At 40.7% G+C, this 27,247-nt stretch overlaps 1 protein-coding gene across 2 annotated transcripts in view; it reads right to left on the bottom strand.

The window, feature by feature from the left end:
- LOC311500817 (cGMP-dependent protein kinase 1) overlaps nucleotides 1-27,247 on the bottom strand; it is a gene marked incomplete at its 5' end in the record, with an annotated part of 81,110 nt that overhangs the window by 35,726 nt on the left and 18,137 nt on the right. For both annotated transcript variants that reach the window (XM_084562420.1, XM_084562419.1), the window contains one exon: nucleotides 14,813-14,926. In XM_084562420.1, the coding sequence (XP_084418546.1) occupies nucleotides 14,813-14,926 (114 nt within the window). The remainder of the gene's footprint in view (nucleotides 1-14,812; nucleotides 14,927-27,247) is intronic.

Here is a 27,247-nt window from a genome sequence, read left to right as displayed (position 1 = left end):
ATCTCCTGACCTTATGTTGAGGAAATGTCAGAGGATCACCAAAGTCATTAGAATTGATCCTCAGTGGATTCTGAATCCCTTTAATACATTTTATGGCGATCTATGTAATAGATGTCAAGATATATCTGTGCAAATGCCGAAGCCATCGTGGTGCTTCAAGATAAAAAGTCAGTAGTTCATCATAGGTTTCATTCTCGGGGAAACATGAATGTCTTCAGACGATATAATAGTCATTCTAATTGGTGTTGTGATATTTTAGGCTAGACCAAGTGGTGGACCAACCGTTGCCCTAACTTGGCAAACGCCTGAAAGACCAACACTGTATTACATTACTGTTTTACATTTCTAAAGCCATGCTGCTAGAAAAAACACAAGATCAACAGGATGGCAGATGTATGTAAACAGGTAGTTTCTTCTCAGGAACTATATAAGAACTAAAATCCACATTTTCAATGAATGGTACAGTGCAACAGCGGTACCAATTAATGGCATTCGAATAGTGTTGTGAGCCATTATCACTATACTTATGTTGTGCTGAAAAACATCACTAATGGAGGGTGTGCATGGGAAAGGATCCACAAACGCCAATGAATGGGATAACTGGACGAACCCTATAGACATTACTTGCTGGCGAGTATTTTACTTGTGGGGATAAATTAGTGGAAATGATAATGGTGGCGCGTGTTCTTCTTTAATGTCTCTTAATGCAGGTTCTTAAATGTACCACTGCAACTCCAGTAACAGTGATGGATTATTTATAATAGGGTGGTGAATTTTAACACTAAAGTCTTGATTAAATGTAGAAATTCTTTCGTTTCTTCAATGATGAGGCATTTCAGTTTAAGCTGTGCAAAAGTTGGGGGTGGTTGAGAGGATTATTAAAAAAGCATACATGAAAGAAGGAAAAATAAAAGAGCGACCTTACCACTGTTCTTTTTTTGAAAGCCTTTAATTGTCCCAGTGCAATTTGGACTGCACTCTTTTGTTCAGAATATTATTAATTAAAAGAAATGGTGGCATCATGGAAGCACTGCCGCCTGGGCTGTAGGCTCAGGACGACTGTTGCTACGTAGGTGGGACGAGGAAAGACATCTCAGCTTCCTGCTTGACGCAGCATCTGAACACTAATACAAATCACCTTTTCCCTTTAAACGGCTTTCTTGTTGGTTGGTGAAATGAATTTTAATTGTTTGTCATCCTTGTCATCATAGCCAATCAGCCATGAAACTATTTGCAACAGAGGAAATCAGTTTGAATAACCTGATAAATTTCACTCCCTTCCACAGCCGGAAAATCAAACGGAGGAAATGAAGTGTGTTTGCTATTCATCAGCTAGTTGGTTATTTTTAGGCCCAGGTCCAGGCCAGGTGGCACTTTTCTCTATATAGAAAGAGACTGCTCAAACTCTACACTGAAATATGTAGAAATACTGACTTGCTCAGGCGCAATGTAATCCCATGGTTCCCACATTGTCAGTCCTATTTCTATCATTTTATTTTTTGAATTATGTCCCACTGACTGCTTTTACCACTTTAGTATCTACACTAAAATTACCACTAACGAAAGGGTGTCATTTTATCCATATCTGACGACAACAAGGAACTAGTTGGTGTGCCTTTGCTGAAATTCATAAGGCCTTCTGTCAGTCAAGGCAGATGTTTTGCATCCCGCTGAGGCAAAACATCAAATCTCTGCGCCCAAAAATAACAAGCGAAGCTGGAGTGATGATTCCCCCTACTGCTTTGCCACAATGTGATGAATACATGTTTGCATCTGTGTGTGTGAGTGATTGCCTGAATGCAGGAGAGTGTGAGCGCAGTCATCATTGTGTATGCGTCAGTGCCGTTTTATTCTTTTTTTGATGAAATTGCAATTATTCAGACAAGAAGCCTCTTAACTCTGCAGGGGTACTACATTCATCTCATTTTCTGAGAAATCTGTGAAGAAACCGTTCATTATAGGAGGAAGAGAAGAATCATACAGACATTAGCCAAACCAATTGAGTGTCCCTGAAATCCTGTGTGGGATAAACAGTTCTAATGGTTCTTGCCTCCAAATGACAATATATATTCCTTAATACTTGTCTCGATCCTTTCCACACTCCATTCGCTCTCCCACCTGCAACCTTCTGGTCAATTCTGATGCAGTATTACCATTCAACCAGCGGCGATTAATTTCACATTCATTGTGTTGCTAATAGCAACCACTACAGAAACATCCGTGACACTTTAACAGACATTGATACATCTATTGTTTTGCAACTCTCAGATTACGCAAATATTGACAGGCATCTATTATCCGTTATATAAGTGTTGTAAAATGAGGTAAATTAATTACTCCGACTAGAAACATGAATGCAACACAACAAGAAACTGTTCTATTTTAGTCTTTGTTAACTCTGGCCAAGAAACCATTGGGATCTTACATTGATATTATTGTTAAAAAGTATAATTTACTCTGTTTTGACAACAAAAAAATAAAGATTATTATTAAATACTCCAACTAATGTTGTATGATTAGCGTTTTTTAGATACTGTGGCGTATGACAAACAATGCAATTTATGATGAACCATATTTGAGGCAGTGAGTGTCAGGGTTTTACTTTCTAAGGAGGCCTAAGGAGTGTTGATTACTTGAGTGACGATCTCACTGAAGAATGATAATAAGCCTTGAGCACAAAAACCATATTCCTTAGAGTAATAACTGTTGAGTACTACAGCTGGAGAAAACATGTTGATTATGTCATTTAAAATAAATAGCCAATTCCAATGGCATAATTAGGAAATCAAGGTAATTTGCAGAGAAAAATATTTTTTCATACACTTTTAAATATATCCCTGCTGTTTGTGATCAAGTATATTCTGGCAGGTACATTTCCCAAAACTCTATTCTGTCTCTTTATTAACCATCTGCTCCTCAGTTTTATAAACTAAGCTTCTTCTAATTGATGATAGAAACATTTTATTTTATGTTTTTTTCCAAATATGGTCATTTATATCTAGATTTCAGTAGAAGGGTGGAAATATTCCATATCATTTTAAGTCTTCGCTTAGAACTAACTCTCAGATCCAGCCTCACTTCACAAACTTCCACTGAACAACTAGAGGCTTTAATGTTGGTTTTAAAAAATGTAACACATTTAATTTACTATTTTTGTTGTGTATTTGCATATAGCAGAGGTGATCAGTAAGCCAGTGAAGACTAAACAAAGTATTAGCTGGACTATTTTTTTCTCTTCCTGCACATTCATTTTATTGTGTTTTCTTTTGTTGGTTGTTCTATTAGTTTTGTTGTTAGCAGAAAATAAATAGCAGGAGCTTCTGAGGCCATTATATAGTGCATACATTTATGTAATTAGACATAAACGGTGGATGGTGAAGGTCCTGTCTCCGACCTTTATTGGAGGCACATATTAAGAAGAATGAAAGGATACAAATGATAAATACCACATTATATTCACTATTATCCATTTCTCACAGGGCATGTAATTAAGGTTGGTTTTGAGAGGGTGGAAGTCAGCAAATTAGATTTTATGTTAACATCAGGGCCTCTTTAATGTCTCATGCTGTCCTAAGCAGTATTTGGCAAGACAAGACTTTACTTCAACGCTGCGGCCAAGGCCCAGTTTGGCAATAAATGTCGTGGGCAAGATCGCAAGTGTAACCTGGTTAGTTTATTTTAGCAGCACACAAATTAGTCACAGACTGCATTGTCCTTTTTTCCAGCTGCTTGCTTTTTTTTTTTTTTTCACCAACCATTTAACAAAACAACAATCGGTCTGTGTCATGGATGAAAGATCTGTTCCACCGTCTCTCTACCGTTGGCTCAGCATTAGAGAGCGTAGCAGTTTGCCTAATGGCTCCATGCTGTGCCTTCAAGACTGCCGGGACTACATGTAACTAACTTTTTTTTTTTTTTTTTTACTATGACTGCTACTTTTCAGCATTCAGTGCTGTAACACCACATTTGATATTGAAGGCTGCTGCTTTTCAGTCCGTGTGAGAGGTAGCTCAGTTACAAAACTCCTTTACCACATCTAGATCAAGTTCACAGCGATCAATCCATAAAATAGTCAAGGGTGTGAGTCATACACTCCAGTTTATTCTGAGGAGGATTAGCTTTTATATTCATTGCAAGCCACAAGTGGTAGTGATCGATGGTTCGTATCGGAATGAAACATGTATATACATTACGTATCTTCGACGGGGGTGGTAATGTTCCTAAAGACAAACAACTATCTCACACCCACAAAGACCGTACTCAGTCACAACATGCTGGCTGCCTTGCAGTGACGAACAGCTCTCAGTGACTGAATGCTGTTAAACTTTAAAAGCCTCAGTGATAAGCGACAGCTCCTGCAGATGTTACTTCCACAGTGTACTGCTTACTGTCAGCTGCACTTGTCGGGTGGATGGAGACACCTTTTCAGCATCTGTTGTTGTCTTGAATTAAAGTTTCAGTATTGTGCTGAGACATATTTTCTCACAGATGTTCAGCTACAGCTTACAGCAAATGACTGTTTTTGCTGTAAAGTGTTTCCTTTGTATTATTAAAAAAAAAAAAAAAAAAAAAAAAAGGGGGGGGGGGAGGGGGGAGCAATGCAAATGTCCTCTAGATAATGCAAAACACACAGAGCCATCGTGACTTGCCCTATGCATGTTAATATTATTAGCCCAGCCATATTATCACACGAGACTATAAGCATAAAACATGTCCAAGAAAAGCGTCTGTTTAAAGCTGCAGCTGCCTGACGTTGCCTCTCCGGGTGTTTTAACCTTTCAAGCCGTCTAAAGCCTCAGAAGAGCATCTAGCTCCGGGCTCACACCTGCGCTCCTACAGAGAATGAGGACAACAGCAGCAGCAGGGGCCCTCAGTCCATGCATACACAAACACACAATCAGGGATGACAATTAACGCGCGTACTTACACAGGAGCACCTTAAAATTCAGATGCCTCAACCAGCCAACGAAAAATAGCTAAAATAATTCACATTGTCAAGTTGCGGATGCCGACAACAGCTGGGCGAGGGCTACCCTGCTACCCTCACTGTTTTACCACCACGTTTCTTGCTGCACTCTGGCAACAGTGTTACCATGGCAGCCTTGGAAACAGAGAAGATTTTTCCCCACTTGGTCCCACTGGAATTCTATCTACCAAAGACATTCTTTCTGTCTGTCTTCTTCTTTCCGTCCCCTTTCCTTCATTTATCTGTTGAAGCCCTTTACTCCGTCTCCTTAACCTCCGTACACGCCATCCTCGAGAAGACGGAACGTGACTGACAGTACCTCGACTTTTGAAGCAATATTTCTGGACATCATAATGAAAATGTCAGTCATTTCAAAAGAGATGCCAATTTGTTTATTCTAACAATCATTAGTAATTCCCAGTGCTTTCTGAGGTCCAATTTCAGTTAATTGTGTTGTTTCTCCGCTTGTCTAATTGCTTGTTTGCCTGCCCACACCAGCCCGTTTGCCATTTCTCAGTTTCTATGATTATCTTTTGATACATTTGTCTGTCTTCCTCGTCAGTCTTTCATTTCCTTGCACCTCATTGCATGTCTGATTATTGTCAGCAGCCTAAGACACAGTAGCACAATAGATGCATTTGTGTTCGCCGTCAAGGGCACACTCACTTGCTTTCCTGATTCTAAGGGCCCTAATCACCAACTCTTCACACCCCGCCACTGCCTGATGATGCTACTTGGGTCCACACACTGGGGTCCACACAAACTGGTTCACAAAAATGAAATAAAACTGGATGTCTCTCTTAATAGCTGGAGTGGTTTCAAATCTCAACATCGGGCATGTAAACATATTTTTAGACAGGCCTGCTTATGTCTAAATTTCTGCCCTCTCTGTACTTGGTACAAAGTGTACCCTCTTCAGCTAATGTGTCTCTGCTCTCATTTTCCAATTTCAAATACTGAAGTATCTTGCAATTGTGCCTGCACCCTATTTTAAATTCCTTATCTTTTTAATTTTCTTTAATCTGTAATTGATTTGTTTTCCATCTAGAAATCAACAGTGAAAATAAATGAGCAAGATTCAAAAAGTGCTTTATATACAACTTGTAAAATGAGGCAAAATAACACCAACATAGGTCAACTAAACTGAAACAAGACCTTGTGTGGTTTTCCAAATGTGTTTTCTTCAAATTAAGTATTTTTTGGGACAGGCTTGTAAAATTGTAAATGACCATGACACTTCAAATTTAAAACAATTGCTGTGTTTACATGGACCCTTGCTTATGCTCATAATCAGAATAATAGCCCAATCGAAACACAAGCGCCCCGTGTAACCACCTCATTTGGAACAATCCGGCACGATCGGAAGAAATGTTCCGTCAGATGAACTTTAGATCATCTGGTGAACGGGAATATGTTAGCGCCCGATAACCGTGTAAATGCTTTATCCAATCAATTTTCTCTGGGTGGTATAAATGCGTTCTTTCTGTGCATGGGGGGCTACCACATGTGGTAAACATCAGGTGGGTTCCTGGGAGGGACAGAAACGTTGAGGTTGAACCTCTATTCAGTGAATTCAATCTTATCAAGTTGGGAAATCTTCTTCTATTACAGTACGTTTCCACTTTCCACGTGAAAAAAATAAAATATATATATATATATATATATATATATATATATATATATATATATATATATATATATATTCTGATTAATTTTCCGTGGCATGTCTCACCACATAATTTTATTTATCGTCCTTTTAAACAGTAGGAATCTCTTATCAGAATTATCTCAATAGAGCTGAAGACCGCTGAATACTGTCCATGTAAATGTAGCCATTGACAACACGTGGACCAAACATATGTTGTCTCCTGTTTTGTACTCATTTATCTTTATCCAGCACCACAGACCTAGCCATAACCTAGCAGGTTAGTCATAGATACTGGTAACTAAAATGGAGCTGTCCCCTGGCCTATTGTACTAAAACATCTTAACAGCTGACGGCATTTGCAGTTCGTTCTGCTGGTCTGCAGCACTTATGTCCGGCTTATAAACATTCTCAAGAAAGGGGAACAAGTGAGGAGCAGTCAGCTCTTAAGTGTTTCTGTAAACGAATGCTCGTACTCGTGTTATATCACCAGATAGCAAGACAAAGCTTACATTAACCAGGATGCTCAGCGTAGCTACCATAGATCTTAATAGCTGCTGCTCATCTGTGTTCGACAGTTGCGCTCACACGTTTTCTACATTTGTATGCAATTACTGAACAGAGCCGTGTCTGTTTAAAATTCAGCTAAATTTATAGTAAACTGTAATATTTGAAGTGCAAATTGAAAGTGCTCACGCTGGTTTTCAAAAAGTCACACAAGTAATGAGTTTTATTGGGAGGCTGCTTTTAAATTCTACATTCGCTTGAGCGTAATCACAATGAAAACACATCGCATGAGATGCTGTTGTCTTTGCAGGGCAAATAGCTGGTGCTTGGTATTCTGTGCCAGCTGTAGACTGATATTGTGGAAACTCACTGATAAGTCGAAGGAAGGCTGGGTGTGAACTCGCTGGTTATTAAGTCATCCGTGAAAAATGTTAGAATTCAGCAAGGATTTTATAATAATACTCTATTATTTCTCTGGGAAGATGAAGCCGACAAAGTGTAGACACTAGATGGACAATCAGGGAAATAATATGGGAGAGATCAGAAACTTACACAGCGGGCCCAACAGGACAGTTCAACAAGCAACATGCTTTATTATTTAAACAGAAAAAAAAGTCGTCATTTTCTGCCTTCCGCACCAGCCGTAATGTTTAACTTGGTGCCTGGTTCAGACCTGTAACTTATCTCTCTCTGCCAAAACAAGATTCGCTCGCTGCAGACAGGGTGATTCCTGACACTGTGCAGACGTAGCCCACTACACACACTCTCACACATTTACACACACTCACATGCACATTTTCCTCCCTCAGACTGATTAGAGGGACAACTGTTTGCTCGCTCCCAGCGGAAGGAAGGGTTGTTATACAGCTAAGCTATCACTCTATTACGTTCTCAGGCGTCTCTTGAACAATGCTGTTGCTTAGTATTGCTTCTGTGATGCCAAATGATGAGCTGTTTTTAGAATTTTGTGTATGAAAAGTGATACTCGGGCATAATCGTTAGCTGTCTTCTGCGTTTCATCTGTGCAACATAGAGGGGAAAGACCACTATTCGTGTCCGTGCTGTCTATAAGTATATAGTTACAAGGGCAAGGCCTTAAACTCCTGGCAGGTATTTAGAGTTTGACATTCACGAGTCAGTCGTGCATGGTGCAACGTCTCATAAGCCTACATGACTACTTGTGAAAATTGAGCCCTTAATCTTAGAGGACAGTTTCAGTCATGGCTTTGTTGGCTGCTGTTTCAGGGAGATGAAAGTCTTCCATCATATTAATTGGGATCCTTTTTCATTGTTATCTTGTGTCCACGTCACTTGTGGGCGACGGAATATAAATGTCAAATAATCGAAATCATTACAGGGAAAGGAAATGTCAGTTTGATATGATTATCTGATGTAATGTATACATAGATTATTATTGGATGTTCCATGGATGTGCAGCTACATATGGTGCACCTCTTAATCCTTACTCTGATATATTCCCACAGCCCTGTTAGAGGAGCCCATTTGAGGAAACATCCACATGAATACCAGATCCAAACGTTTCTTAGCAGAACATTGCATTGTCACAAGACGGTCAATGTTATTCACTTCTCCTGTCTGTGGTTTTAATGTTGTGGCTGATCGGTGTCACATTCTCAAGTCCTTCACGTGTTGTTATGTTGCCACAACTTAGATGGCCTGCCATAGCTGGTAGATCATTGGTTATTCTGGATAGAAACACTCAAGATCAGTCCAATTTGAAATCCCATTTCTGTGATTATTTTCCCTTTATGCACAAAATTCTGAATGTGTCTCTTTGTAAATAATAAGTGGAAAATAAATGAGCTTCTCAGAGGTCTTTCCAAGTACCCTCTGGCAGCTGCTAGTGATCACCGCAGTACATTCAAGAAAATAGGATCATCTTTATTCAAATGAGTGAAATGCAAATGAAGCTCTTAGCTCTGACCTTCATTGGATCAACCAAAGATACATAAAAGTATCTTCAACTTTCCATACTGTCTGTTTTTGATCTCCAGTTTAATTTACATCCAATTCAGTACTTATTTTTCTTAACCATCCCTCTATGCCCCAGTAACTGCAGACTCCTCTTAAACAGATTAAACGTAATTTTCACATGTGCATGGAAGCGTGAAAGGCAGGGCGTGCCAGTGTAAAAAATGGCCACCCCATGTTTGACATTGATCATTATGAGACTAAATGCTTTCCAAACGCGAATGCACAGTACAAAGCAGTCAGTGAGTGAGTGAGTGAGTGAGTGAGAGAGTGACGCAGAATGACAGATATGTGCGTGTGTTAGTGCATGTGTGTCTGCTGCTGGCTAAAACCCACCACTATGCTTGACGGCTCCTTTCAAACTCTGCCACTGCTCCACACCTCACCAGGGTCTCCCTTTACATGTTCTGTGCAACTTCGTTCGTCTCGAAGTGAATTACGCCGTTAGTATTATGATCTAGTGTTATGCATTAAACATTCATGTGCGTTAGATATGATCCTAGCACGGCCGGGTTTCTGCTGTGACGTCTGAGACGGCTTTTTCTACCACTATCATTAAGATGGAGCGCACAGATAATCAGTCTCAGTGATTATGTTACTAGTGACTGCCAGTGACCTCACCCTCTTAGAGATGACTGGTCCAAAACAATTCCAGGGTTCCCGACAGTCGTTTAGAGCCAGTGTGACTTAACAGTGTTTTCTGTTGTGTGAGTGCCATCAGATTTGTTAGATCCAAAAATGCACTCTCGACTTGACAAACATATTAACTAAACAGATCTTAATTTGTTTAGCATCTAAACCATTAACTACTCAAACACTGATTTTCAAGTAAGTGCAAATTAAAATGCTTGACGGCATTGAGTCACAACTTCTCCAGGGTGAGTATTTGCTGTTTCGTTCGCTGTAATCGAGTGTTGCAATGACGCGTTAATTTGCGTCACAGTGTTTACATTCGTCCTCAGTTATGGGAGCTCCCACTGCCAGGCATGCCGAAAATGAGATTTTATCTGAAAAAGCCTGGACCTGAACTTTAAACAGAGGCTGAATAAAACAGACACATTGTAAATATGAAACGGCCAGCAGAAACAATGTGCACAAGTGCCTCGAAAGGACGAGACGGCAGCACAAGTATCTGGACTTTTACAGTAAGTTTGGTCTGGCTCTTGGTTGGTACTCTGCCATGAAGTTATCACTGTGTCCTCATCTGACACGACACAGTCTCTCCAGCAGATGCTAATGGCTAATATAGCAACACACTTGCAAGTGTGGTTTATCCACATATAAACCTATAAAACTTGATCACATAGATTTCAGTGAACATTACGCCCTAAGTCGGTATTGGCATGAGCCAAATTTAGTTTCAAATGTGTGCATAGTGAACAAAACATTACTTAATTAGGTATACAATGTATAAACCTTTCTTCATTCATAGATTTCATGTCAAAATGAATTAATGGATTAATGGTGGGAATTACAATTGTAACTTAACTAAAGGATTAATTGACTACTTAGAAATGAATTGACCCATTGTTAGCCTTGTGATTGGTCTGTGCACCACCATCCAGAGGGCTCCTTCCCCTTGTCAAGTCCCAACTACCTATGTCAACATGGATAGGATAGACAGTACCAATGCTGGGGTCCATTCCCAGAGAAAAATACTAAAAACGTTAATTGAAACGTAAAAAAACTGGGTACAGTGGAAGAATTAACCATACATAAAAACTGAAAAAAAAAAAATTACATTGTATTTATCTGCATTTATCTGCCAAAGTTAGCATCAACGTAATGATAGTCTAGATGCAACAGACGAGACAGTTAACGTTAGCAACCATGCTAACCGTGGCAGACGTAGGAACCAGTTTAAAGTTTTTATGTAAGGTTATTTTTTTCCCACTCTACACATTTCTTTTCAGTTTCAGTGCTAATTAACATTACAGGTTTTCAATGTTTTTCTGTGGGAATGGACCCCCACATGGCTATTGTTTGTCTACCCTATCAACAGTAACAAAGAAAGGTGGGACAAAGGATATGAGCCCTCTGGTTTCATGGTCTGAGACCAGTCAAAAGGCAAACAAAGAGTCAATTAATAGATTAGTTGAAAAAATAATTGACTAATCTATAAAAAAAATAAAAATTAAGAAACAATTGCAGTCCAATTGTAAGCTGAATACATTTGTGTGTTAAACTGCAGGCCAGAAACAGACAGACACGGCGGGATGTAGAAACGTCTGACTGACAGATGAATCAATCCTGAACATAATTGTTAGTTGTAGTCCTATTATTGATCTAACCTTTCACCGTGATTGTGAAGTTTTCTATTTGTATGCTTAATTTCCATTGATTACGTAGACATTTAATTAAACAGATGTAGTCAACGACAATATTGTTTGTAAATAAGTTTCCCTCATTATCGTGTGGTGCAGTGAAATGTCAATTTCTGCACCAGCTTTATTCTGCTCAGTGCTGAATTGTATCCTGTTCTAAACCTTCATGAAACAGTGACATTTTGATGGTATAAAAGAATCTTTTTAAGCCGAAGGCCGCTCTGCCTTTCTCTTGTCTTGAGACAAAAAAATGCCAATTTTGAGTCAATTCCTGTGAGGTGGCTCCCTCATTTTGCCTTCACTGCTGTCCTGTATTTGTCACCTCTCTATTTCGTCTCTCACTCCTACCTTTTTCTTCCTTTCTCCTCTTTGGCCGGCGCCTTCCTGATTGTTATCATGTGAAAATTATGTGATATGGATTTGATAGCGAGGAGACTTTTTCCCAGTCCCCGGCAAGATTCTCTGAGACTACATGTAAGACCCCGTCTTATTTCCCAATACTTACAGATACAACCCCCAAATGTGGCCATTGCTCCAAAGCTAAGTGTCTGCAACCTGAAACTGAGCATAATGTATTGATTGGTGCAGCCTAGGAGTAAGTAAAAATTCTTCCTTTACTGGATCCATTTCTTTTCATAGAGTGCAAGCAAGTGCTCAGACATGGAAGGATGAATTGATAGAAATATTATAATTGGGAGTATATATCGTCAGTCTCGTCCTCCAGGAATTGCCAATCATGCTAATGCAAGAATATATACATTTTCAGCCTACCCTTATTTTATTCGGTTTCCAGATTTGTCTAACCCCTGCAGACATCCACGTAATGGTTGCGCATTTTGCCAGTGAACATACATTCCCTCATAAAATGGTCCAGTGTAGTTGAAATCAGGAATGAAACCTGTATGATTGCTTTATTTATTATTGTATCATATATTACTTATTGTAGGTGACTGGGCTTTTAATGTGACTAAAGCAGTGATTTAGCACATTTCAAACGTCTTACAATAAATCATAGGCCGTGCTCATTCCCTTACTGCCATTTATTTTCCAGATTGTGTTTTTCCTTTTTTCCAGCTGCCCACTCGTTCCATTATTTTTCGTGCTCTTTGACAGACAACCTGCAAAGGTTTGAAACTCGGTGTGCGTTTGACATTGTGTATGTTTTTATTGTCGTCACACTCACATTATTATGAGAAATATGTAAGCGCAGATTGATGTGGAAGGCTAGCGGGCATAATGTTGACTGTGATGCGCCTCCAAAATCAAGCCTGTTTCAAGTGTGAGATTTTCATAATGGGCTGGAATGAATAGAAACCAAATGATGCCTGCTGAAGGCTTAGGAAATGTTTGGCACTAACTTAAAGTCGACACAAATTAAAGGAAATGGCTTGAGTAAGTAATGTAACAACAGAAGGCAGAAATAAAAACTGTTAAACATTTCATCCATTTTTATAAAATCTTAAACCATTGTTGGTTTTACTGCAAAGTAACATAAAATAGCAAACAGCACCACAATGAAAGACAAAAAGACTACTTTCATCATTATGCCAGCCAACTAAGCACTGGTGGGAGAGCCTGGGGTTGTTCTTGAGTAGTGTGACTCTGGTGGAAGCACAGTCGTGGCTGCACACATTCTCTGTAACTGAGTCACTGCACACAACGGCTCTTAATTGTTTCTGAGTTTCCTTAATAGGTGACAGACTGTAGTAATCTCCCTATTATCACAGTCGGCAGTGGTATCATTATATAGCGAGTTACCTTTCCAGTCGAAGGGCTATCGTATACAGTTTGCGGATGAGCTCCCCTGAGCATGCATTAACGGGTTCATCATCTAAATTCCTGCAAGCAGTAATTATTCATGCACATGATTTAGGAGGCTGTGCAACGTAAATGAAAATTACTCTGTTCACATATCCTCCTACAGGGTTCCATGCACAGATCAAATTAATCTGGTTGATTGGAAGCTGAACCCCGCATGCACACAAGAAGTTGGTTGATCACCGAAGGAGAGCGTCCCCTCTAACAGACAACGTGGCAGCTGAATTCCTCTGTACATTTATGGGTAGCGACACGTATTAAAACAAAGACGGCTATCTTCTGGGACAGTGTCAGTGACCCTGTTAGTCTCTAAACACACTTCTGCCCATGTAGACAATTACATCATTTGTTCCCCGCATGAGATTTTAATAAGCAGCACTGACGTACACGTCTGCAGGTTGTGACAGGAAGTACGAGCCGCTGGGCTGGTGGCGAGCAAAAGAATATACAGGGAAAAAAAGGCAGACTCTTCGTCGCCAGTGGGAAGGGGAATATTTTATCCCAGAAGACTTGGCTCATCACCCTGTGGGCACTTGTTGCCATAGCAACAGGTGCTAGGAGTTCCGTCAGGTTGGCTGGTTGGTGATAGGGGATCATGGGACATGAAAGAGGTCAGCACAGGGTGTGCAGCCTTGCAGTCACCATCGCCAATCCTGTTCCCTCCTCACTTCAGCTCACCCTCGACTCGAGCCAGAGGGAACCCCTGCCTTTCATGCATTCATTCATACCTGGGTCATACATTGATTTTCACCTCAAGCAGTAAAACAACAAGCAGCTCACAATGTATGGACTTACTGAGTAAGTCAACAGCGATCATATTGATTTATGTTCTTGAGCACCAACTGAAGAACTTAGTCACACACTGAGTGGCATTCATTTATTTTAGTTTGAACTGCCTTCATGCTCACGTAAACTCTTTCACCCACCAGACCACGCATCCTCTCATCTCACCTTTTGTCTATTTATTATTTTACCCAAACACACATTTCAAGCCATTTCCCATTTCCTGCCTCACCTAAACACGCATTTTTCATCTTGACACACTATCTTGCAACACACTAGTTCTCAAATGAATACTTCACCGTCTGTCCTGTGCTTTCCCGGCCTCCTCTCTCTCCATTAGGCCGACTATTCAAATTGCCAGTCTGATAGACCACCTACTCACCCACCGTGCATCCTTCATACCCGGAGCTTTGACACATGAAAGAGCAGAGGCAGTAAACCCTGACATTCAGCTCACTGGGGGTCTTGAAAAACACTTAAACTGGAGTGTTGTGAAATCGTGGACTGGTGATGGGTCGTATTTCACCATGAATGAGGAACAATGCTATCACAGTGTTCCACGCATCCATTCATACAGTGTGATCCCTCTCTCCGTTTCGACGTAGAACCGATAACTTACAAGGAGAAAGAGCTCTAATCCTCCACCAAAGCCAGCCAGTTTCAGTGGATGTGTGTGTGAATAGGGGACATTATCTGTCACCTGGACAAAATGTGGACATTCAACACAGACTCATGTCAGCACTTTGAATGTTTTTCCAGGTGTCTGTGTAGACTCACTCTTGACAGTTGCCGTCCTGGTGCAGTTGTAGAGAATAGCCAGCTCTCCAAACACCTTCCCTGGCCCCATGGTGCAGAGCTTCAAGCTCTCCTTTGTCACCTCCACCTTCCCATCTGAAACAAGCACAGAAATACAGGAAAGCCATTAGCTGTAATGCTATTCAAATTTCACTGTTATTTTTCTGCCTCATTAGCCAGCTGTGCGAGTCCACGTCTTTGTTCATTATTTGCAGCAAACAAAAGTTTCAGTTGTGAAATGGAGTGGATGATAGGTGTCTGAGGGCTTTTGGTTCATTTTGGGAGTCACCCAGCCGGAGTGATCTGAAGTCAGTGGCTAAGAAAAACTATAAGATTACTTTGCAGTGTGGAGCCTCTAAGGGTTACTGGCCTCCTAATGAGGTATGAGCACCAAAAAAAAAATTGTATCAATATGCTGTATGTGAAAGTATGTGTACATTGACAGGACACATTCATTCACACAGAATGCTGTACAGTTTTATTATCAAAGCAAGATTAAGTCACACAGTCATCAAGTAAATCTGCTTCCAAAGTCAATATACATTATTTTTGTGCTACAAAAACATTTCCTACCATTTCTGTCATTTTAGCTGCTTTTAATCTGTCATAGTCCTTTTTTTCTCTCTCAGAAACACATGCTAGAACAAATCAACTAAGTTGGAATTAAGCTGCTGCAGCGGGGCACAGAATGGTCTCTACAAACCCACGCAGATGAGGGTGTTATAAGTAAATATAGGCCACAGGGGAGCCACACAGCACAAACTTTTTCCTCATTATCAGAGTTTGAGCATAAATTTTAACTTAGTGCCTGCTACAAGTGATCTTCTAGCAGAGCGCAGCAAATTTCCCCATCCAGAAACTTAATATTGCTGCACACCCCATTACTGTCTCAGTCCCTGACGTTGATAGATCTGGATTCATTCAAGTGTGTTTCACAGATGCAGTGGTTTGTTAACATTGACATGAAGGTGAATATGATTTTCTGACATTCCTATTTCTTTACATTGGTTGGTTTGCTTCATTATATAAAGATTAAGTATTTATATTAAAATTTTATGATATTTTCCTTGAATAATTATAATATAAAAGCGTTGACTTCCTGTTTGAACTGTGCTGGCCTGAAGGTTATGGGTGTATTATGGAGAATAAAAGTGCAATAACACATTCATAATTTAGATCATTCAACTGCTGCCAAGCAGGCAGCCAGCTGACTTTTGCTGACAGCGTATTAGTGGTGTTTACATTTTTTGACTTGATCTAAGTTGGACACTTTCTCTGTTGTCCACACTTAACCATTAACACCACGGCTCAGCCAAACGACATCTACCAGGGCCAAAAAATGAAGCCAACACGGATGTGCCAAAACCTGCAGTTCCTCCAATGACCACTTGAGGCTCACTTGTAACGTGAGTCAGTCCTGATAAAACTCAACGTTACACCAGAAATAATCATTTTTACAGCCTGGTTGAAAAAACAGCCTCAGTCTTTATAGCTTATTTTACCTGTCATGACAACTGTGCAGGGGGTGATGTTTAAATGACCCCCTGTGCAGATGTTGTTTAAATTATATCAAGGCTTGAAGTTATGCATAAATAAGGTTGTTTTGAGTGACAGGTGGATGCAGCCACAGGTTCCTAGCTGTCTTCCTATTCGTCACACATCCACTTTAACTCCACTTAAAAGCTACCTATTTTTCCATTTTGAACAAGCGTGGCGCTGCCAAGATGGGAACAGCCTGTGCCATCTACATTAAGTTTCAAAACTATTCCAAATCTATGGAGGACTTCACACAGGGTGTGTCCGTCTTCATGTATGCTCAAGGGTCATAACCTCCACTCAGCATCCTACAATAGTAAAGACGCTTGGCTCTGCTGTCAAAATGGATGTTTAATGAGCTGACCTTTACAAAACTAATGATTTTTTTAATAATGAACCGGCATCAAACTGAAATCCACTGATAAGCGGAACCTCATGTCTTTAACAGTATTGAACTGACCTAACCTTTGGGGCCTTTGAGACACAGTGACTGATGGATTTCTACTGCCGTTACTACTTACTTGCATAAAAGAACCACACACGTATGTGTCTAGACAGTACCTGTGTACAGACACCCATGTGCAGTTTGGAGAAGCGTGGCTCCAGCTTTAAGCAAATAAATTCATATTTTTATTTCACACTGTAAGAGGCTGTTTGTCCCTGTGACTCCCCCTGTAGAGCAGAGTGTAACACTGTGTTTAGACACACTTCATCAAGGATGTATGCTTTCCTGGAAACTAAGCATTCCAGCAGGACCATAACTCTGATTCATAGAGCAACAAAAACCCAAAGAAAACAGTTCAAGTTTGCTCTCGGCAATTGATGAAATATGGCAATACGATGAGAGTAGGTGAGTCATCCACCAAGAAAACAGTTTGACACATTATCTTGTTAGAGCGTCTTGACCCCTGGTGACAAAAAGCCTCCAGAAAAACTCTTATTCCTGGACTCATTCTTTTTTTTTCTCATTCTTCCACTTTGTAGTTATTTCCGCCTTACTGGAACCCGTAGTGCACATTTTCAGCTGTGGCCAACAATGCCTTTATCCATTAACACCCAGCATGACCCTATATTCAGAGAAAGAAGTCTTTAGCTCTCAGCGTGTGTCACCGTCTCACTGTGTGCTCCCGTGCAACTTTCACTGTCCCTGTTTAACAAGCCATATTTATGTCAGAGCTTTCCAGTCACTAAAGCACCAGTAATTGGAAATCAAAAATAAAAACAGCTGATTTTCTATTTTTTTTTTCTTTTAAAAAAAGGTGCATTTAGATTTTAACCGGGCGCTTGTTCTTTCATTAATATTGATATAAAAGCAATTCTCTCGGCGCCCGTCACTTTGTAGCTGACACTTCATAGCTAGTGGATGTTCCGGGCTCCGGTTGCCCTGGTAACCATTTTGTACATTTCCCACCCACCCCAAATATTCCTGAGCGAGAAGGGAGCAATTGAATTTGGCGGTGAAGTCGTGGACCGTGTCTCCCTACGGTAAACATCTGGGGAAATCTGTGTTTGCGTCATCATGTGTCGATTTACTGTATGATTGGCACTGCCTCGCTTGTGATAGCAGTGGAATTTGGTACCCGCCCAATTGTTGTGGCAGCTTGCTGAATTTCATTAAAATTCCTTAGACTCTTGTTGCCAACTTCAGCATCTGCACAAAGTAAACACTGGACTGCTTGTTGCACGACAAGTCAGAATTTTTACAAGATGCATGTTTCAGCTACAGCCTGGCTGATCTGAAAAATTAAAAACATTATCATTATCTAGGCAATTAAATTACTTTTTCCTATGTAACAATCTCTGGAAAACATATTAAAACGTTCAGTTATATTGCTTGTCTTGGCGGTGACAAGCACCTTGAAACTTGTGAACTTTGATTCTCAATGCATACAGAAAAAATAAAATAAACACTCATTGCACCATGTGGTTACACATTATTCTACTTTTTTGATCCTTCCAAACAAGCCGATGTTTATCTCATAAGAAGAAAATAACCTGTGCACGGCAGGATTTCACCAGGGGAAAAGGAACCTCCTGGTGCTTGTTTACAACAGCTGTAACTGTGTAAAGCTGAAATAAAATCTCTGTCTCTGTAGTTAGTGTGCTCACTTCAGTGCGAAATTTATTTGTGGAGGAAAGCCACTGAAAATCAATTGAGCTCAAAGAAAATGTGCCAAACCAGTCGGTGAACTGTGACGAGATTATGATGTGACCCGTCACCTCTCAGAACTCCTAAATCATTTTTACAAACTATTGGCGTCATAGATAAGAGAATGGATGATGAGTAGTTTGGAAGAAAATTGCCAGCGATTTCTCATCAGCTTCCGCCACTGGGGAGCTTGTAAGCAAAGACAAAAGAGTGTGTTTGCAGCCTTTATCTAATCAGGTGTAGAAAGTGTTTATGTTGACGCATCACAATAAGAAAGGCAAGTGCCTGTTGCTTTTGGGAGGCTTTGATTCATCAGCCACAGAGCAGCTACAAGGACTCATTGGGGAGAAACTGTGCTGGAATGTGAACAAAAGAACAAGCCTGCCAAGGTGTGTAGATAGAAGTAGATTCAATACACGTCAGTGTCATTACAAGTAGTTGAGGCTTAGATGAAAGAACGCAAGACTTTCATTAAGTGCAAGGAGTGGCAGCCTGCGTTAGGAGTTTTGTGGATGGGTTCATGTGAGGACAAAGACGAGCACACGTCAGGTAGCAAGAACTTCACTATGGACAAAGCTAATAATTTCCTGTGGAGAACCGTGTAATTAATTTCTGAGACAGACGAGCAGGGGAGCGCAGCGTTTGTTGTGGGCCGCTCGCCGACTGCAAGCTGTGATGGAATTGCCGGGAAATTAAGTAATTAGATTACTCATTTATTGGAATTCCACAAAAGATCTGTTTTGAGAAACTGTTACTCAGAAGTTCACACGCATCCCCCCAGATGCGCGCACATAAACACATCGTCCAGCTCATTTCCTGTTTTGGTGTCTAATAAGACCTGCTTTATAAAGCTGCTTTGTTCCGCTAGGTCCGGATTCACTTGAATTTCCCCCTTTCATATGTAAGTGCTATTCAAATCTTATTCAAATAACGCCGTGTGCTCATAGACAGTCTCTTATGATGCAGACAATTTGATATTAAAGTACAGTACATTTACTGAGACCTTTAACAACGGTACGTGCGTTTTACTGTTGGAAAGCAAATACAAAATGTCATAAGTAAATGTATAATGTTAACTGCTACTGTTATAATATCAAAGAAAGTCTTCTTCCCCTGAGGGTGTGTAGCTGTGATAATGGCTGATCATTTGAATGCACACAGTCGTGCGCTCCACATAGCAGGGCAGCAGGACAGGCCTCGGAGCAGACTTCCCCCTGGCTCGAGATCAGATGTGAGTCTGGCTGCATTCCAAATTAAAAGCCTGCCGTCTTTTGGGCTGACTTTATCTCACTTGGGCACTGAAGACCTTGCAGATAAAAAGCAATGTAAATGTGCTCCTGCTAACCCTCAGACAAGAATGATTTAAACTGTCCTCTGGACTGCAAGGATCACTGAGGATAATGACCGATTAACAACCATTTATACTAATAAGTCTCTCTTTTAGACAAAAACTGATGTTAGTATGTTTTGTTATTAGTCAGCTTGTTTGTATATTTGCAGGAAACGTGCAGAACAAGGCTCTTTGTTATGAGTCAATTTCAGCCACATTTGGACTGGAGAAGCAGGACTTTCATAGATACCTGCAAGTCAGAGACTACTACAATAAAAAATTACAAATCAAGGAGGAGAAGGAATACAATTTAATTTCTATATTTCATGAGGCATATAAAAAGAAAGATAATAAAAAGTTGGTCTCAAGAATATACGGAAGTATACAAGCTTCTAAGAATCACTCTACGTTATCCATTAAACAAAAATGGGAGAGGGAGTCAGAAACAAAAATATCAGAAGAGACCTGGATAGAAATATGTGAGACACAAGCGACCACTGCAAATTCGAGATCTCTAAGAGAGTTCGGCTGGAAGAATGTAGTGAGATTTTTCATAACTCCTAAATTAACAGCACTACGAACAGGCACACAGAGTCGAGGCTTTTGTTGGAGACAATGTGGAACCCCTATGGCTAACCATGTTCATGTTTTTTGGGCCTGTCCGAAAATCCAGTTATTTTGGAAGGAGGTGTCAACCGAGATAAATAAAATAATAGGGGTGGATTTAGATTTTTCTTTTGTTATTTTATATCTCGGTAAAATTCCAAAAACAGTCTTGCGTAAGGACAGGTACTTGTTGAAGATTCTTCTGGCCAGTTGTAGGAAAGCCATAACCAGAAAGTGGTTGCAACTAGATCCTCCAACATTGATCCAGTGGCACGGGATTATTCACGAAATTTACTGTATGGAGAGACTTACTTTTGTTTTAAGGCTTCAGTTGGAGAAGTGTATGGAACGCTGGGAAAAATGGATTGAATATGCACCTTGAATAGTGTGACATTTGACTATGATGTATGCGTATGTATGTATATATGTATGTGTAATTGAATATTTTGATTTTAACTGTACCATCCATGATGATCTCATGTTCTATGTTCATGTAGATAAATAAAAAGTTAAAAAAAAAAAAAGAACAAGGCTCTTTATTGCCCCTGAAGTAAATGTGGAGTAAAGAGCATCTGTTAATTTCCACGTGGAGTCTTTCACACAGAGGCCATTCGACTGTGGCTATAAATAAAGCTGAGTTTCAGGGGTCAGCACAGGATACTGTTTGATTTTCCCTCCTCTTCCTCCATTGATAGTTTTCAAGCAGCACTAAGTGGACATAAAGAAACAGGATGTGGGGGAGTTCAAATCCCATAGAGGATAACATACAACCACCATCCCATCCTGGTGGGCCTTGTTCTTCCGGCACTGCTCGGGGGTCATATTACCCAACGCTGTCCCTATCCATTAGAGCAATGGAGGAATGCTGACACTCAGTCAAGCGCTGTTTCACTCAGTCACACCACCCAAAAAAATTGGTGTCATTACCACTCAGGTTGAAGGTGGTACAATGCTCAAACTGATACTTCGATTTAGGGTCAGCAATGATATGTGTGTGCAAAAAGCAGCCACGTTCTGTCAGGCAGTTTGAATGTTTTGGAGGAGGAACAACCATGGGAGAGACGAGACTGAACCTTGAAGCTCTTTCGGCCGACCGTGGGATGTATTCAAGAGGGAGCGAATGGGGTTCAGAAAATTCCAGGGTTCAAAAATTCACCATCTGCTCTTTATTTGAACAAAAAAAAAAAAAAAAAAGGGTGCATAAATTGCAGTTCACCGAAAGGGTCTGAAATAGTAGCCTCTGATAGTACATCAGCTCCAAGCAGCTATTTGTGTTTTCACCTTGTTTTTCCAAAAATGCAATGAAACCTCTGAAAAACCCAAAGCGCCTTCAGCAAAAGAAAATTATAGCTGTGCAACCTGAAAATGCAAAATAAAATGAATAGTTGTCAAGATGGGAGCAGCGCACTTCACATTCAAGTGATAAAAAAAAAGACTTATAAGCCAAGGGTTTTGTGTATGGGTTTAGGGCTAATTAATGTTTGACCTTGTTGGAATAATCAAGTCCTTAATAATAATAATTACTAATTCCTCCTGATCACAGAACTGTGACTTTGTTCAAAAGTTAGGCCATGTTGTTTTTTTGCAGTCGCGTCAAGTCTCTCCAATCAAAAACAAAATAAACTCCAGAGTTTAAGAAAATACGGATGTAAGAGCTGAAGCCACCAGCAAGAACAAACACAAAGAGACAGGCGGCGAGAAAGAGAGCAAGAGCGCTGTTATTAATCAGAGAGGATGTCTCCGAATGGGTAAGGGTCTTGTATTAGGTTTAAAGCGTTGGTACTGGAAATAACAAACATCCCTATAATCCTGGATGACAGAATTCAAGCAGTACAATGATGAGTGCATAGAGGGTGACGTTCATGGTGATGTACAATTTGATAAAAAGATGAATTTGGAATGCAAATGTTAAGATATTTTCAGTGCCGTGTTTTGAATAGGCGTGAGCAAAGTGCAGCCACAGACTATATATGAGGCTAGACGTAGCTAGCAACGATGTCACCCATTGGTTAGCAATGACGCCACACTGAAGTTAGAGCCCGGAACCTTCCTGAAATGTGAAGCAGCATACGGCATCAACAGTATGTGAGCTAATGGGCACAATTCACATTCTACTTGATGCAAAAAAAATAAATAAATTGCATGTAAAGTGCTCTACATCTCAACCGTATCCAAACAATGTCCCTTTGAATTCACCGGTGAATGACCCTCTAGGCCTGCCTCGTCCAAAGGCTTGTCAATCATATCAGCCCAGACGTGTCAACCGAACGAGGCACACACCTTTTTATTGAGCCCTAATATCATACCATTTTCAAAATGATCATTAGCGCACTCCTCGGAAGGAGTGACTTGTATGGTTGCAGAAAATAAAAGACTGATTTAGTATTTCATTTGATTTCATTTTCAGAGCCAGCTCCCAACAACCATCAGTGGTATTGCACTTGCGCGGTCGTTGCCGATTGGGTACGCTCAGCTCCTCTCCTGCTATCCACCTTCTCTAATCAGATCAGCATATAGCTAAATAAAGCAGGGTGTAGCTCAAGATATTGAGCAGCATAAGACTATGAACACATCAGTTTTACTTTACCCAATGCGTGTGCTCAGCTATGACTTAAATTACTGTCTGCATTGTTATCCTAGGTGTGGCCCCACGCTGTGCAGTAAAGTAAAAAAAAAAAAGACTCAGGCAGAAGCTGCAAATAGTGCTTTCACAACAGTGGCTGCCATGTCTCTCTTTGCCGCTGCCACCAGCTGTCATGTTTACTTAAAAAGCTTCCACTGAATCCTCCAACAGCGTTCTACGGAAGTCTGCATCGTCTCAAAAAAATTATCCTTGTCGAATGTTATCAGCTCCCTGGCAACAAACTCGTGCAGCAGCCTCCTTCTGCAGCTTCGGGAATCCTAAGAGTTGGAGATAGGAGGTAGGAATTCCTTTAACCCTGCAGCAGAATCCGGTAGAATTGGTACCAAACCTTCAGGACGATTTTGGAAATGGCATGGGTAGTTGCGGTGGGTGTGCGTTTTACCTTAAGACTTGTATATTCTGCACAGGAATAGACTCAAGGATAGCTGGTATAGGCTCCAGACCCCCCGTGACCCTTCACAGGACAAGCGGATACAGAGGATGAATGAATGAATGAATAAATAGACTCAAATATGAGTCAAGCATGTGTTGACTAACTAGTGTAGACCAACTTTCAGCAGTTGTAGCCAGAGTGCAACTCAGTTCACCATCATTTTTCTTTGTTTCTATGTCTTGTCAAGAAGCACAGCTGCCACCATTCCTTTTAAATTGACAAGAGCAGACAGTTTTGTGTATGCACTGCTCCGTGGATCGGATCTGAGGGCGAGCCAGCTGACGTCAAGCTGTCTTCTTAAACGCACAGCATTTTTGCTCTGGAAAAACACAATGAAAGCGGGGGGAAAAAAAGCAAGGAGAATGCGAGAGGAGTGAGGTGAGAAATTTAAGTAGGCAGACGAAGAAGAGAGAGGATGAGGGAAACAGGGGGACGGCAGGGGAGGAAGACGCAGGGAGACAAGGAGGGACACCTGATGCTGTGGTGTAGGTGAGTACTGCTGAACATCATATCGTTTGAGATGAGAGCACTTCACATCCTCCTTTTTTTTCTTTTTTTTTTGTTTCGGCTTAACTGAGGCACACTCGCGCATGGCTCCCTGCCAACGGTATGGTGGAAAATTACACTGCAGGTTTGTACAAGTGGTCTGAGAGACATAAAGACACTAAACAGCAAAGGCCAACCAGTTTCATCCTTTTTACATCATTTTACCTCAGAGACAGAGATTTGGCAAGAGCCGACTGTAGTGCCATATGTCTACTTCCAGAGCCTCTAAGTCTCACAATCATTCAGTGGGAGTAATCGGACATGCAAGGTGAGATATGACAGTTAAATCCACTAGTCTGGGGCCCCTCTTCTATCTCTGTCATTACAATAAGCCTACTTCCATCCATGCTGCTCTACTACTCATCAAATACTCTGATTACGGCCGCTGTGTTGACAAGCTGATTGATAGCCCGAGCAGGGGGCAGTGAAAAAGAGCGTTCACACTCCAAATCGCAGCTTTGTAATTAGCCCTTAGCGTACACACGTGCACATACTGTAGTATTTATTTCACGCAGACAGACTTAATTAGACAGCTTCAACATCAGAATGCATATTAATGTGGCAACTAAAGTAGGGCAACAATGGACGTTTCATTTCCGCAGCCTGCTCTGCTACAGTAGCTTCAAGGCATTTACAGGGGAATATGTATTTACTATCAACACTCTAATTACTCAAACATACATATACAGTATTTACATGCACTAACTCACAAATACCGTGCACAAAGTCCAAGAGGCTACTCCCACAATAGCACTTTAAGCTAAATGTTACCGTGCTGACATTAAAGGGGAAATCTTTAACATTTAAATCCTTGTTGATTTTGTGACGCCCGTAGTTACTGATGGCAGCAGAAAATCCAGGTTAATAGCTTAAGTAGTGTTCTCTGAATAAAGAAGTCAGGCGATAATTAGCCTTTCTCCATCAGGCTTTGGGCAATTTTGTGATTCTACACCGTACACACTATGAGACTTTGAACAGCCAAGCCAAGCACTGTGAAAGGAATTTGCTGCATCGCTGAGGTGGCACTGCCAGTCACCTGCAGCCCTTCAGCAGGGCAGCTTAAGCAGCTCGCTGTGGCAGCTCGCTCTTGTTCCATTACTCCCCTTCAAACCGATTCAGTGTCAGACATTGTCTCGATTTGCCCCATGACACATTTGTCATATCCCAATATCTGCACCTTTTGGGAAATGCTCCCACAAACATGTAGTTTTGTAACAACTGAAAATATATACGCCCACGGTCTCAGTCACTATTGTGTTAACTCATTTGTCATGAGATTGTGACTCAACAAACGCTTATTAAATGATTCTTGTGTCTTTGCATGTTAAGGCTTACACTAGACACATTTCAGTTGAGGCTGATGGTGCTGATTAGCTTTGCAGGTATTTTTGACGAACAAATTCAAATGTCTCACAACGTTATAACATGAATGACAACATGAATGTTTATATCAAATTTCAGCATGATCCATATAATGTTTGTTTGTGATCAATATGCTTTATGTCTTTATCGTTTGTGAACACCAGACAAGTGAACATTTGGTCTACTTGCAGAACTAAAGGGATCATAGTGATTAGTGCTGATCCTCTGGGGACCTTGGACGTCTGTAACCAAATTTCAATACAATCTGCCAAATAGTTGTTGAGAGATTTCAGTCTGGTCCAAGGCAATGGACCAACAGACAGATGCTACCATCCACAGGGCCATGTTCTATTCTTTCATTGTTGGATGAAAACCGCGTAACATTTGTTCAAAGATTGCATGCTGTTTGATGAGCTGAGAAATAATGTACTTGGCTCATGAAATAATTTCAAAATTCTCTGGATAATGTCTAAAAATGGTTTGTCAAAATGAGGCTGCAGCTTGTCGAGGCTGCTTAGACAAGATGAAACGAGGGTGACTGGACATGTAGAGTTTCCTGAAGACATCTCACCATCATCCAAGTAGCTTCTTCAGTTCTAAAAGACTGGTGGAGAGGTGTGGTTTAAACAGGAAAATGTTTGATCCTGTTTTCTTTCTTTATTGAATGAATTTAACAACCCATTATCGGCCAAAGACTCCAGTCTCAGTGTCTGAATAGGGGACTTGAGGACCAATCTCAAGACTGTGTTGCAAAGTGGTGACACTCCCACGTCCCTGCTCATAGAAGGGTTTTCCAATACAACATAGACCTTAACTCCTCTTTCAAACCATCAATTTTCTGATAGACAGACACTAGTCATGCGAGTTTCTGATGAGTAACATACACAGATGTTCCTATTTTAACCACAGCTCCCCACCTGTCTTTAAGAACTGAAGAAGCCACTTGGTTGAGTGGTGAAACGTTACAAGTCCATCTGCAGCTCAGCTTGTTTTTTTTTTGATATACTACACGAGGACCTGGATGACTTGAGACGTGTTTTTCTTAGGTTTGTAAAAGTTGAACAGATACAATAGTGATATGATCCCAACTGTTAACTACATCATAACTAGACGCACAGCATGCATACCGACGCTTTATTATAGTGATTGTTATAAAGAAGAAGTCTCATGGTGGTGGGGAGAGTACGCGGTGGAAGCAATCAAAGTTCAAACAGAGATCAAAGAGATGAATTTTAACTCAGGAGACTGAATGAAAAAAGTCCACAGTGAGAGAAGAGACATTTAAAATAAACCCTTATCTCAGAGTCCTGTAAACCTTGAGTCCACTGACAATGATTGGTGAAACTGGCCTTTTCAGACTCATTGAATTCAGGCTTCATGTAGCAATAAAAAAACAAGCGCATGTTTCATCAACCGTCCTCAGGTAGCGGTGTTGTTTAGAGCCAGTGTGTGCAACAATTTCTGCCGCTATTGCACATTTATAGATATATATGTGTGATATACGTGCGCGAGTGTGATGTGGAGGTGCTAGTCTTGTGGAAAAGGGAAGGATTTGTCTGTCACTGTGGCGGAGCAGATTACTTGTGCCTCATCTTGTATCCGCCGTCTAAACCTCAGCAAACACAGCTTATCCAGTAACAGCAGACTGTCAGCATTGCTCCCAGTCTGTGACCACAACCTCAGAGAACACTCGCACACATTCACATACGCAATTATACTCACGGCAGCGCCTAGCTTGCTCGACGCAAAGAATGGAGTTTCAAACATTTGCATAATAATCAGATCATATGATACTTCGAAGCTCTCTCTTT

This window comes from Chelon labrosus (genome assembly GCF_963514085.1).
Source record: "Chelon labrosus genome assembly, chromosome: 15".
NCBI classification, from domain to species: Eukaryota; Metazoa; Chordata; class Actinopteri; order Mugiliformes; family Mugilidae; genus Chelon; species Chelon labrosus.
Note: the sequence above shows the minus strand (reverse complement) of the source record. Positions and strands in the feature narration are given on the sequence as shown.